This window comes from Mauremys mutica, chromosome 13 (assembly GCF_020497125.1).
Source record: "Mauremys mutica isolate MM-2020 ecotype Southern chromosome 13, ASM2049712v1, whole genome shotgun sequence".
Classification (NCBI taxonomy): Eukaryota; Metazoa; Chordata; order Testudines; family Geoemydidae; genus Mauremys; species Mauremys mutica.
In genome coordinates, this window is record NC_059084.1 from 47460639 (window position 1) to 47473726 (window position 13088).

A 13088-nucleotide genomic window follows, 5' to 3' on the forward strand; every position below is an offset into this window, starting at 1 on the left:
GAGGGAGAGATGTCCAGAGGTCACCGCTCTTCGAATGAAGAGGGAGCCTGGATTAGCGGTAGAAGGGAGGGGACCAGGCCAGGATGAGCGGGTCTCTATGGGGCGATGACAGTAACTGTGGTGTCGGGTATAGAAGGCAGAGGGTGCACCCAGCCTTTTCGGTCTCTGTGGCGTGAGGGAGGCTGTGGGTAGCCGTGGTGGGTAGGTGCAGAGAGGGGGAAAATGGGCAGTAACGTAGGGTCTCTATGAGGTGAGAGTGGCCGTGGGGGGAGGTGTAAAGGGGAGGGGAGAGTTCTAGTGTGAGGGGTCATGCCAATATAATACTCTCTTGCATCTGAAGAAGTGGGTATTCACCCACGAAAGCTCATGCTGCAAAACGTCTGTTAGTCTATAAGGTGCCACAGGATTCTTTGCTGCTTTTACTCTCCTAATGACACTTTTAACTGACTGGAAATGAAAAATGTGAATCCGACCAGAGAGAGGATGAACTGGGGAACAGGAGGAGGCAGGACCGCAGGTCAGTATTGGAGGTAAGCATTCGTAGTGCTTTTCTCTGAGGTATTTCTATTTGGATTCGTATTTCCATTTACATTGTTATTCACATTCCAGTTCACCCTCCCATTCATATTGCCAGTCCCATCCGTAGGAGTTCATAGTCATATAACTGTTCCCATTTCCCCCTGTAGTCCCATTTATACTCCACTTCATATCCCCATTCAGATTCAGGTTCAGATTAATACCCCCTGGATACTTCCGTTTCGATTCCCCTTCCCATTCACATTTATGTTGGATCCATACCCACTTTGGCCTTCCTCTTCCCACCACGGAGCATGAAACTCACGGACGTGTTTCCTTTGGATTGTGGTGGGAATGTGGATCTGGGCATCAGACCCTCAAATGCTTCGGTGCCACTCAGGAGGTGCATAGACGCTTGTGCTGCCCCTTCTACAAAAGGGTGGATTTTTATCCAGAGGATGATCAATGGGCTGAGGGGGGAGATCACTCAGAGATCACTGACCCCGCCCTGCCTGTCAAACAACCCTCACTCAGGGCCCCGCACGCCCACCAACGGACCTCTGCTTCTCCCTCAGCAGCCGCCTCTCCCGGATTGGGGTTCACAGATGGAGCGGGGGATCTCTGCACTCAGCGGGGCTGCGGGCAGGAAGGGGTTAAAAGGGTTAAAGCTGCCGGGAGGTTTGTGTTACATTCACCCGGGTGCCGGGTCTCCTGTCCGAGCCCGGAGCGGTGTGTGTGTCACTGCTGCCCCCGCGCGGCTGCCGGGAGAAGCGCGATTCCGCAGCTTGGGTTATTGTATGATCACAAACCGGTTTCGTGTCACTGTGTCTCTCGCACAGTAATAGCGGGCGGTGTCCTCGGGCTTCAGGCCGGTCATTTGCAGATACAGCTCACTCTTGGGATTATCCCTGGAGATGGTGAACCGGCCTTTCACTGAATCAAGGTAGTATGTACTACTCCCACTGGGGTATATTTGAGCGACCCATTCCAGTCCCTTCCCGGGAGCCTGCCGGACCCAGTTCATGTAGGCGCTGCTGAAGGTGAACCCGGAGGCTTTGCAGGAGAGGCGGAGAGAGTCTCCGGGCTTTTTCACATCCCCTCCGGACTCCACCAGCGCCTGGGACCGGACACCTGGGAATAAAGATAGGTTATAAATATTGATATATAAACAGCGATAATGGCATCTATTGTTCTAGCTCTGCCCGTTATTCAGAGGAGGAAAATACCTTCCAAAGCTGCTAGAGCGAAAATTACAAGAATCAAAAATCCCATTGTCCCGGGTGCTGGAGGGGAAAGTTCTCAGGGGACTGGCTGGTCACTGCACAGACCCAGAGGCTGCGGATTGTGTCTCCGGGTGCAGCCTGGGCAGAGAGAGGCTCAGATTTAAACAGGAAACTGTCTCCCTCATTTGCATGTCCCCGCTTTATAAGAGACACACACTCCTGCTGCCAGTGATCTGAGTGACTCGCCCCAGCGCTCCGGGTGCAGGAGTCAGAGTGTCCCGTCCTGTGTGTCTGTGCAGCGCCGGGCACAGGGCGCTGGGATCCTCCTGACACTTTCGGACCCCTGGGAGGAATGAACAGCTCCCTGCAGTGACTGTATTTCCTCACCTAGGAACTGAGGGCCTGGCTATTGTGAGGTGATACTGGGGCTGGGGTCGGGGGCCAGTCAGCTCTGGAGCCCCGTTCCAGGCGCACAAGGACCATGTAACATCCGGTCAGGGGAGGCGATGTCTGGGGAGGGGTCGTGTCCCAGGGATCCATTGGGCTGGGCCACCCGCTGGAGAGGGAAGATTCCGCATGGCGCTGGGGGGATTGGGGACGGAAGCCCCTTTCCCTTCCCGGCAGTGACCGGCTCCATTGAAATGATCCGTGACACTAGGAACGTGATCGGAGCAAGCCTGGCTCGTGCTTTGGGCCGGGTCTGGGGCCCGCCTGTGGGTGCAGGTGGGAGAAGCTGCGGGGTGTGGGGGAGTCTGAGGGCAGAGTTAAGGTTTTGCAGTGGAGCCTCCCTGACATTAGTGGGCCGAGAGCAGCGTCTCTGGGAGCTTTTCTTTAGGGGGGAGTCGAGAAAGGATTCAAACAGTGAAGGAAGATTATTCTGCGCGGCTGATATTTATATTCGTAGAAGCAGCAAAGAGTCCTGCTGTGGCACCTTATAGACTAACAGACGTTTTGGAGCATGAGCTTTCCTGGGTGAATACCCATGCGTCTGACGGAGTGAATATTCACCCACGAAAGCTCATGCTCCAAAACGTCTGTTAGTCTATACGGTGCCACAGGACTCTTTGCTGCTTTTACAGATCCAGACTAACACGGCTCCCCCTCTGATATTTATATTCGTGTTTCTATTCCTGTTCCCAGTCCCACTCCACTTCCCATTTACACTCAGATTGTAAACGTGGTGGGACTGGGAGAGGTTTTATGGTCTGTGTTTGTACCGTGCCTAGGACTATGGGAGCCTAGACTGTAATTAAGAACAGAAGAAGGGACAGACTGGGTCAAACCAAAGGAATATTCCCATTCCCACTGACTTTCAGACAAGTAGCAGCATTCACGCTGACACACAGATCTCCATTCCCATGACCACTCGTGTTCCCTTTCATATCCCCACCCTCATTCACATACACTGGAGGGGGGAGTTCTCAGGGAATGTTCCATAGACAGTTACACTGAACGATGCTCAGATGAAGAGGGTGGGTGGCTCCATAATGCGCCATGGTACTAGGCTCTCAGACTGGCTGGAGACCAGTTCATTGATGAGGCTAATCGGAGGGAGACAATGTACAGGGCAGGGAGTGAAATAAATCTATAAACAGACACGACCCAGCTCTCTGGCATTGACCAACAGGGATCTGGGGAACAGCCTCGTTCCCTTTTATAGCTGCCAGGGTTTGTGTTTTCACCTCTCCTGCTTTCTATCCGCACACGGGAACTGAGAGGTGAACATGGGACTATTTTAGGCTTCTGCTGCAGCTGCCAGGAAGGTTTCTGTCTGAGCCCAGACTGGCTTCCCCTCACTGTGTGTGTCAGTGTCTCTACACAGCGGTGTCCTTGGCTTTCAGGCTGTTCATGTGCAAGCGGAAGGTGGTGCTGTCCTTGGAGGCTGCAGATCTCCCCTGGATGGAGGAGGCGTAACTGTGGATGGAGGGATCATAGTACCTGGTCCCCCACCCCAGCCCTTTCCCGGCTCCTGTCTGAACCAACACATCCAGGCGCCGCTCAGAGCGAACCCGCTGGTGGCACATTGCAGCGTATGGGACTCTCCGGCCTGCTTCAGCGCTGGCCCCGACTGGGTCAGAACCACCTGGGAGCGGGCCCCTGGGGCACAAGGGACAAAACAAGGCAGCGGTACATTGAAGCAGGGAATTTTAATCAAAGGGGGAAAATGAGTCGCATTAACCACTGAATTTGCATCTCCTACTCTTTATAAGACACATCTTGGACCTCAGCCCTCAGCAAACTCAGCCTCCCGGAGGTGGGTGTCGTGGGAAAGTATTACCTGAGTGAAGGAGAAGAGCAGAACTTCACTCAAAGAATCATTTCTGCAGGGTTCTCTACAATTTTTAGAGACAAAATTCCTTCTTGATTGCTCATCTTAAGAACATAAAAACAGCCACACTGGGTCACACCAAAGGTCCATCTAGCCCAGTATCCTGTTTTCTGAGAGTGGCCAATGCCAGGTGCCCCAGAGGGAATGAACACAACAGGGAATCATCCAGTGATCCATCCACTGTCACCCATTCCCAGCTTCTAGCAAACAGACTCTTTAAATAATGTCTCTGGCATTTCTTCCTCTTCGTTCATGTTCACAAGGCGGGTTGAAGGGCAGAAAGCTAATGATCAATAGCTACTGAGGCGGATTCAATGTCTCCATTGCTACCCATTAAGTAAAGTCCTCGCTATTCTCTCAACATAGCGAGTCTTAAACTGCCAATCTGCATGTTGAGATGACTGAAGCCCAGATACATTATTGGCGGTTTCTTATTCCATTTCCCGGTGTCTCCGCTGCTCTGCCGTGTCAGTGCCTGCTGCTCTCTGCTGGCCCTGAGAGCTGTTTGCGTCCGAGGAGGAGGTTTTTGTATTCACTGCAGTTGATTTCTGATCGTTGTGTCTCTCGCACAGTAATACCGGGCGGTGTCTTCCGCTTTCAGGCCGGTCATTTGCAGATACACCAGGCTGTTGGAGTCGTCTCTGGAGATGATGAATCGCCCTTTAACCGCATCACTGTAAAACGCGCTGTGGCTATTAGCAGGGTTGTATATCAGTGAGACCCACTCCAGGTCCTTCCCGGGCGCCTGACGGACCCAGCTCATATGGTAGCTGGTGAAGGTGAACCCGGAGGCTTTGCAGGAGAGGCGGAGAGATCCCCCGGGCTTCTGAATTCCACCTCCGGACTCCACCAGAAGAACCTGGGACCGGACATCTGGCGGGGGGGGGGGGGGGAAGAAGGGAAAAAGCCATTAAGAATCGTGTTAACACACGACCTGAGCCAAAGCTCACAGAAGCCGCTGGGAAGCGGCTCGTTCATTTCACTGCGCTTTGGGCTGGGGCAGGAATGTACAAACTGCCCCGGAGTCTCCCACCGATGCTGGGGGCGGGGCAGGCGGGAAGTACCTGGAAGGGCCGCTAGAGCCAAGAGAAGATTCAGCCACAATCTCACGCTGCTGAGGCTGGGGGGGTTTCCGATGGGAACTGCAAGACCTTGGCCTGCTCCCCGTTCACACTCTGCCCTCCAGGAGAACACTGGATTTATGCGGGGCCCCGAGACACTGAATTTGCATCTCCCCTCTTTAAAAACCACACCCCAGACCGCAGCCCTCGTTAAACTCGGGCCTCCCGGAGACGGGTTCGGCGGAAGAAGATATTCGGCGGGAGAAGGAGGGTTGGAGTCTCTCTGACAGGCTCATTGCTGCAGTGACCTCTAGGGATGCTCGCTGCCTCTGACAGGCAAACTGCACCATCGATTGTTCACCTGCCGCTGAGCTCTGTCTGTTCTTCGTCTGTGAGTCCTTCCCACCGTGTGTCCAGTGCAGAGAGCGCTGGGCCGGGCCATGGGACACCGGCTGTTTATTCCTTGGTCTGCAGGGTTGCCTTGGATAAGTCACTTCTCTCTGTAAAATGGGGATAGAGACCCTGACCCTCCTTTGTGAAGTGCGCTGAGATCTCCTGCTGGAAATCGCTATATAAATGCTAGGGGTTGGTGCTATTACTAATGTCTGAAAACATATTTTTCTTCTTCTATGAGAAGGAGGCAGGCATTGGAAAGCAGGGGTGCTGGAACAATATCTATAGTGCGGATGCTGAGAGACACTGAACCAAATTGGAAACCTTGTATATGATGGAAACCACTTCAAGCCAGGGTTGGAGCAGCACCCCTAGTTCCACCACCTATGTTTGAAACTCTTCCTTGCAATGTTGGATGACCAGACAGAATTATTATTAGATTAGCACCTTAAAATGAATGGGAGTTGCGTGTGGGTACCCCCTAGCCTGCTTTGAATGTTGTAGCCCAGAAGTCCTAAAGAGCTAAACTCTGCTCTTATATATATATAGAGAGAGAGAAAATGGACAGTCGGTACCTGAAAAAATCTCCAGCCTAGGATTATAACCCAGCAGGTATTTGTATGTGTGTGTAACTGTAAGTGACAGAGAACTCCCGTTGCTTTCAGTGGGGTTAATTGTAAAAAAATCTCTTGCACAGAAGTTATTTCACTCTTCTCCTTCTTAGTATTAGTGTCAATATTATTTTCAACACCCACTGTATATAGGCAATAATACAGATAAAAATGTCAATAAGGTAAATGAAAGTCTCCATGGGAACACTGGATAAAATAATAAAAATTAACAGTAATACATAGACCTTAGAAGCTGAGCCCTGCCCCTGTGTTGATGCATTCTGATACAGGGGGGGGGGAGTTTTTAAAGGATTTTAGCTTAAACAATGTAACTTCTCAAATCCCATGGGAGTTTGAAACCTCACAACGTTGGGTTCCTTTGAAAATCGGGAGCAAACTCTCTAATGGGTGGAGGACCTGTTGTTTCTCAGGAGAGATCCAGTGCGCTCAGAGGCACAGCTCAGCAACATTTCAGAGTGAGCAATCTCTTACAAAGATTGCTGTGTAAAATCCCACAGCAGTCTGGGGCTGGGATATTCCAAACAGTTTAAGGAGATAGAAGGTCGGGGAATGATTTTCAAGGATGCAAGTTAATTCGTGATTTCATCTAGACCCTAGAATAATTTCTTAAGCCTTGATTCAGGAAAGCACTTGGCATTTGCGTAACTCCATCTCTGTGCAGGACACCACTTCCAGTTGTAGTGGTACCATGGTACAATTCGTAGTGCCATGGATTTAACTTCACACTTAATTCTCGGTAATGCCAGTGGCTATTCAAGATCTGAAAGAATGTTTGTCTCATATCACTAAAACACATAGAAATCCCTAAATATTTACCTGCTGATATGAACACAAACACGCTCTTTAATACTAATGCCTTAAATGATTTAATAAATCGGCATTTAATTGTAGTTCACTGCTGCCCTCTGCAGCATGTTGGTAAAGTTGTACCATTTCAGCTCGGTTTTTGTTCCGTGTTTAATAGCTTTAATCTGCTCACTGTGTGCCTAGCCCAGTGATACCGGGCGGTGTCCTCGGGCTTCAGGCCGGTCATTTGCAGATACAGCAGGTTGTTGGGGTTGTCCCTGGAGATGCTGAAGCGTCCCTTGAAGGGCTGGGTGTAGTTGAAGTTGGGTGTATTTCCCGATCCACTCCAGTCCCGTCCCAGGGGCCTGGAGAACCCAGCTCATCCAGTAGCTGCTGAGGGTGAACCCGGTGGGTTTGCAGCAGAGGCGGAGGGAGTCTCCGGGCTTTTTCACATAAACTTGGGGGTCCAGGGGCTGGATCTGCGACCGGGCACCTGGGAATAGAAAGATATTATAAATCATATCAATAGTAATAACGATAATAGACTGCTCCCTTGCCCCGCCAGTGCTTTCCAGGGGAGAAGATCCCTTCCAGAGCTGCTACAATGAACAGTACATGGTGCTGAAGTCTCATTTTCCCTGGAGTTGGAGGGAAGGGCTCTGAGGGGATTAGCTGATAACTGCACAGACACAGGGGGCTGCGGACTGTCTCTCTGGGTGCAGCCTGGGCAGAGAGAGAGAGATTTAAACAGGAAGTGTCACCCCTATTTGCATATCCCGCTCCTTATAAGACACACAAACTCCTTCCCTGAATGATCAAATTTCTTATCCTCCGATTCCGAGGGGTGGGCGAAGAATTTGTATAACTTTCGGACCCAAACCTTCCTGAACTGAGAAGGGACGTGGCTTTGACCGCCATTGACATCGGATCAGCTCCTACATGGAGAGCAAATATTTAATCCTGTATCAGAGAGGTAGCCGTGTTAGTCTGGTTCTGTAAAAGCAGCAAAGAGTCCTGTGGCACCTTATAGACTAACAAGTATCAGAGGGGTAGCCGTGTTAGTCTGGTTCTGTAGAAGCAGCAAAGAATCCTGTGGCACCTTATAGACTAACAGACGTTTTGCAGCATGAGCTTTCGTGGGTGAATACCCACTTCTTGCATCTGAAGAAGTGGGTATTCACCCACGAAAGCTCATGCTGCAAAACGTCTGTTAGTCTATAAGGTGCCACAGGATTCTTTGCTGCTTCTATAGACTAACAGACGTTTTGCAGCATGAGCTTTCTTGGGTGAATGCCCACTTCGTTGGATGCAAGAGTGGAAATTTCCAGGGGCAGGTAAATATATGCTAGAACAGGGCCTCATCCTCCCTGATTGATCTAACCTCGTTATCTCTAGCTTGCTTCTTGCTTGCTTATATTTACATGCCCCTGGAAATTTCCACTCTTGCATCGGACGAAGTGGGCATTCACCCACGAAAGCTCATGCTGCAAAACGTCTGTTAGTCTATAAGGTGCCACAGGATTCTTTGCTATTTAATCCTCGGCTCTTTAATCTGACAGACAAAAGGTATAACAGGAATCAAAGGCTGGAGGTTGAAGCTTGACACATTCAGATTGGAAATAGGGTGCAAATATCTAAGTGAGAATAATTGGCCATTGGACCAACTCACCAATGATCCTGGTGTGCTCTCCATCGCTGACCATTTTTTAACCAAGAATGCACGTTTTTTCCCTGGGAGATCTGCCTGAGAGATTATTTTTGGGGAAGTTCTCTGGCCTGTGGAGGTGCGATTAGATGTTCAAATGGTCTATTCTGGCCTTGGAATCCATGAATCAATGAGCAACCAGTTGCCTGGATAATGGTGCTGACCTCCCTGCAAAGCGCTTTGAGATCTAAGAGGAAGTGGTGACGGTGACAGGGCCACGGTGGGGGGGGGGGGGGGAATTTTCCGCAGGCCCCGCAGCGGCCCCCAGGAGAATGTCGGAGGATCCTCCCCCCCGCCTCCACCCATTCCCCGGCGCCTCAGCGCACCAGGAGCGGCCCTGGACAGAGCTAAAGCAGCGAGGCTTGGGTGGGGCCTGAGCTCCTCCGGCTCAGAGCCACGTGGTAAGGGGCTGGGCCTGTGAGCTGCTGCCGAAGCTCAGGTCCCGCTGGAGCCACGCTGCTGCAGCGCTGTCCAGGGTCGCTCCTGGACGCCGCCGGCTGAGGCTCCAGAAGAGCGGGGAGGTGGGGGTAAATGGCATGATAAGGGGGCCAGAGCTGGGGGGGTTGGATAAGGGGTAGGGAGTCCCGGGGACAGTCAAGGAACAGGGAGGGGGCAGAGGTTCAGGGGGGCGATCAGGGGATGAGGAATGGGGGGTTGGATTGTGGGCATTCAGGGGGTCTGTCAGGACTCAGCAGGAGCGGGGGGTGGATGGGGTCGGGGCAGTCAGGGGACAGGGAGCAGGGGGGGTACATGAGGGGTGGGGTCCTGGGGGGGTGTTTGGGGAGGGTCTTGGGTGGGCGGTCAGAGGACAAGGAGCAGGATGGGTCAGGGATTCTGAGGGGGGGCAGTCGGGGGGCAGGAAGTGGGTGGGGGGCAGATAGGGGGCTGGGCCAGGCTGTTTGGGAGGCACAGCCTTCCCTACCATAAGACTCATTGAGCAGTTTGAGGCTTTCAGACAGCTATTTAACACAAAGCACCAAGCTGTTAGATTTTCCCTTAGGGCTACCATCCCTTTCACTTCTCAAATGCCAAATTATAGTCTACATTTAATTTCAGTGCCATAGAGAGATTGCCAGGAGGGTAGCTTCCTTGAAAATTAGCCACTTTAGATTAACAGTGATAGAGCCAAGAGAGCCATGGAGGAGGGATCACACAAGAAGAGCAATATCCTACACCACCTACCTCCTTCCCAACCCTACCAAGGGAGACCCCCCTCCCCTGCTTTCCCCGAGGCTCCAGGAGGTTAATTCAGTGGTTCTCAAACTTTTGTACTGGTGACCCCTTTCACATAGTAAACCTCTGAGTGTGACCCTCCCCCCTTTATAAATTAAAATACTTTTTAATATATTTAACATTATTATAAATGCTGGAGACAAAACAGGGTTTGAGGTGGAGGCTGACAGCTCGCGACCCCCAGTAATAACCTCGTGACCCCCTGAGGGGTCCCAACTGCCAGTTTGAGAACCCCTGGGTTAATTTAATTTTTAGCACCCTGTGTCCATTCACATGCTTGTGATATTTTGAGCATTTCAGTTTTCACAACATAGGCTCATCCCAGATTCTGGAACAAGCTCAAATGCTCAGTTTGTGGAGTATGTACATAAGTTATATGAAAGACAAACCCACAGTAACCGTCTCCAGTTTGTGAGGGACCCCATGGAGCCAGTCTCTAGGAAACAGGTAAATGCATGGAGATTAAGTCCATTAATGGCTATTAGCCAGGATGGGTAAGGAATGGTGTCCCTAGGCTCTGTTTCTCAGAGAGTGGAGATGGATGGCAGGAGAGAGATCACTTGATCATTACCTGTTAGGTTCACTCCCTCTGGGGCACTTGTCATTGGCCACTGTTGGTAGACAGGATACTGAGCTGGATGGACCTTTGGTCTGACCCAGTATGGCCATTCTTATGTTCTTATGTTCTAAGCTAAATGAACCCAAAGTTATGGAGACAGGTATGAGTCAAGGAAGCCAGCAGAGTATCAGAAACCTGGGAAAATCTCTGACTGGATGGGCTTAGGCGTTTGGTCACAAGCTGAGTTGGTTCAAAAGTTTGGATTTTTTTTAAGCAGAATTTTTTTATTGTTTCTTTAAACAAACAAACAGAGCAAGTAACAAATGTAGTAAGAGGAGGCCCTGGGATATAAACCTTAGTATCAGAGGCCCAGTATGAGGCCTAAGGTCTGAACTAAAGTAATGGTCAAGACTTTGCTAACATAAAGCAAAGTTAAGCTGTGAGCCAGAGGCAAGCCCTGCTCACAGAAGCTGGCAAGGAAAGAGCTGATGCTGCAAGAAGATACATACCTAAAAGGTACTGAACACTAGATATCAGAACATTCACATACTTGCACATTCCACACAGATAACAAGGAACAGGCTGGCCTATCCCAATGACAGGGGCAAAAGGGTAATATGATGGATAGAGTTGTTTTGTTCGAACTAACATGTACTACGTAGAGGGGTTGTACCTTGCTACGTAGAGGGGTTGCACCTCAATACGTCAGGTGTGATGTGTAACTTGTTTGTACCTCTGTATAAGAATGCATCGCTGGGGCGGTGTCTTTGTCCGGCCGAGGGGGCAGTGGAAAGTCCCGCCACTGACTGAGCCGGGTCCATTGCCAAGAGGCACTCTCTCGCAGTACGCCCGGTAGACTAAGTAATCTACGGGGACCCTGCAAGGGTGTCTGAGGTCGCAATAAACCTAGCAGACGTGGCTTTGCATCTTAATGGACTCTGTGGTTATTGGGGGTTCTCATCCTGTCTGCTGTGTCAGCTATCTGCGCAGAGCTGGGGCAGCACACAGAGGGAACACACGAACGCAGCCGAGTGATATCAACATTGGAGAGAGCAGAGCACCACACCGGTACCACTCTGACAACAGCAAATATTTGGCCACACACTTCTGAAACCCCAAACCATGTTCAGGTTTTGACAGACTAATTTCAGCTTTTCAATTAAAAATCCCACAACACATTTTGAAGGAAAGCAGACATTGTCCATGATTTTTTTCTGCTTTTTAAAAACCTTGAGTTTTCAATCCAAAAAAAGTTTAGATGGAAAATATTTGTCCAACCCTTTTAATGAGCTTTGGTGCCTTTTAGCACTAGCTGATGCTGAGAACCAGTGATACCTTTTTAAATGTTTATTTTTCCTGGGGGGGGGCAAGTGGGGCAATTTGCCCGAGACCCCACAGGGGCTCCCATGAGTATATACTAGTCTATAGTATTGCAACTTTTTTTTATGGAAGGGGCCCCTGAAATTGCTTTTCCCGAGGCCCCCAGAATTCTCTAGGCAGCCCTGGCATCAATTACTGGATCCATTTATTGTGTCCAGATGAGATGCGATAAATTGATCTCTGATACATCGAACACTATCCGCCGATCTGGCGAGTTGTATAGACGGGTTGTATAGTCCCTTTGACTGTGTGAAACCACTTTAGCTCAGCATGGTCAGTCTACAGGTGGAATCTGTGTCCCCAGATGTATGGGCTTAACTTCTCCCGAGCGTACACAATGGCATAACATTCCTGAGACAGACCAGTGGCTTTCCCTCTCAGGGCAGGTCTTCACTACCTGCTGGATTGGCAGGTAGGGATTGATCTATCAGGGATTGATTTATTACAGGGGTCCCCAACACGGTGCCCGCGAGCACCATGGTGCCCATGGGGGCATCTAAATGTGCCTGCATCCTAGACGGCGGTCGAGCAGCCGCTGAAATGCCGCTGAAATTCGGCAGCATTTTGGTGGTGACACCTCTGGATGACACCGCTTGGTCTAGATCAGTGGTCCCCAACCTTTTTGTCTGTCACACGCCAGATGAAGGGCCATGGCGGTGGTTGAGCATGTGCAAAAATGCTGCTGAATTTCTGCGGCATTTCGGTGGTGATGCCTCTCAATGACGTTGCTTGTCGGCAGCAAGCAGCAGCATCGAGAGGCATCACCGCTGAAATGCCGCAGAAATTCGGCAGCATTTAGTCAGATGCTCGACCGCTGGCCAGGACGCGGGCACATTTAGAAGCCGCCGCGGGCACTGCGATGGGGACCCCCTGGTCTAGATGGTGCTGGTCTTGCCATGAGTGCAGGGAACTGGACATGATGGCCTCTTGAGGTGCCTTCCAGTTCTTTGATTCTAAGACTCATGTACGTGTTTAGATGTTCCTCTGTGTTTGTGGGTTTTTTGTTTGTTTGTGTGTTTGGAGTAGAAAAAGGGGTGAGAATAGCTCTTAGCATGGCAGTGCGTGAAGTGGAGCAATTACAGGTTGAATCATTATAGAATGAAAACCAAATGGAGCCAAAGTCTCTGTTTCCCTGCTGCTGGAGAGGAGGTTTCTCAGGGGGATTGGCCAGTCACTGGACAGACCCAGGGGCTGCGGACTGTGTCTCCGGGTGCAGCCTGGGCACAGAGAGGGACAGATTTGAACAAGGAAATTCTCAACCTATTTGCATA

General features: G+C 50.7%; 1 gene segment (V, D, J or C); it reads right to left on the reverse strand.

Annotated features, from left to right (window-relative positions):
* Positions 1-1306: 1306 nt before the first annotated feature.
* LOC123347482 lies at positions 1307-1861 on the reverse strand. The segment is given in 2 exon segments: positions 1307-1647; positions 1743-1861. Coding segments are annotated over 2 exon segments (387 nt in total).
* Between the last annotated feature and the right edge of the window lie 11227 nt (positions 1862-13088).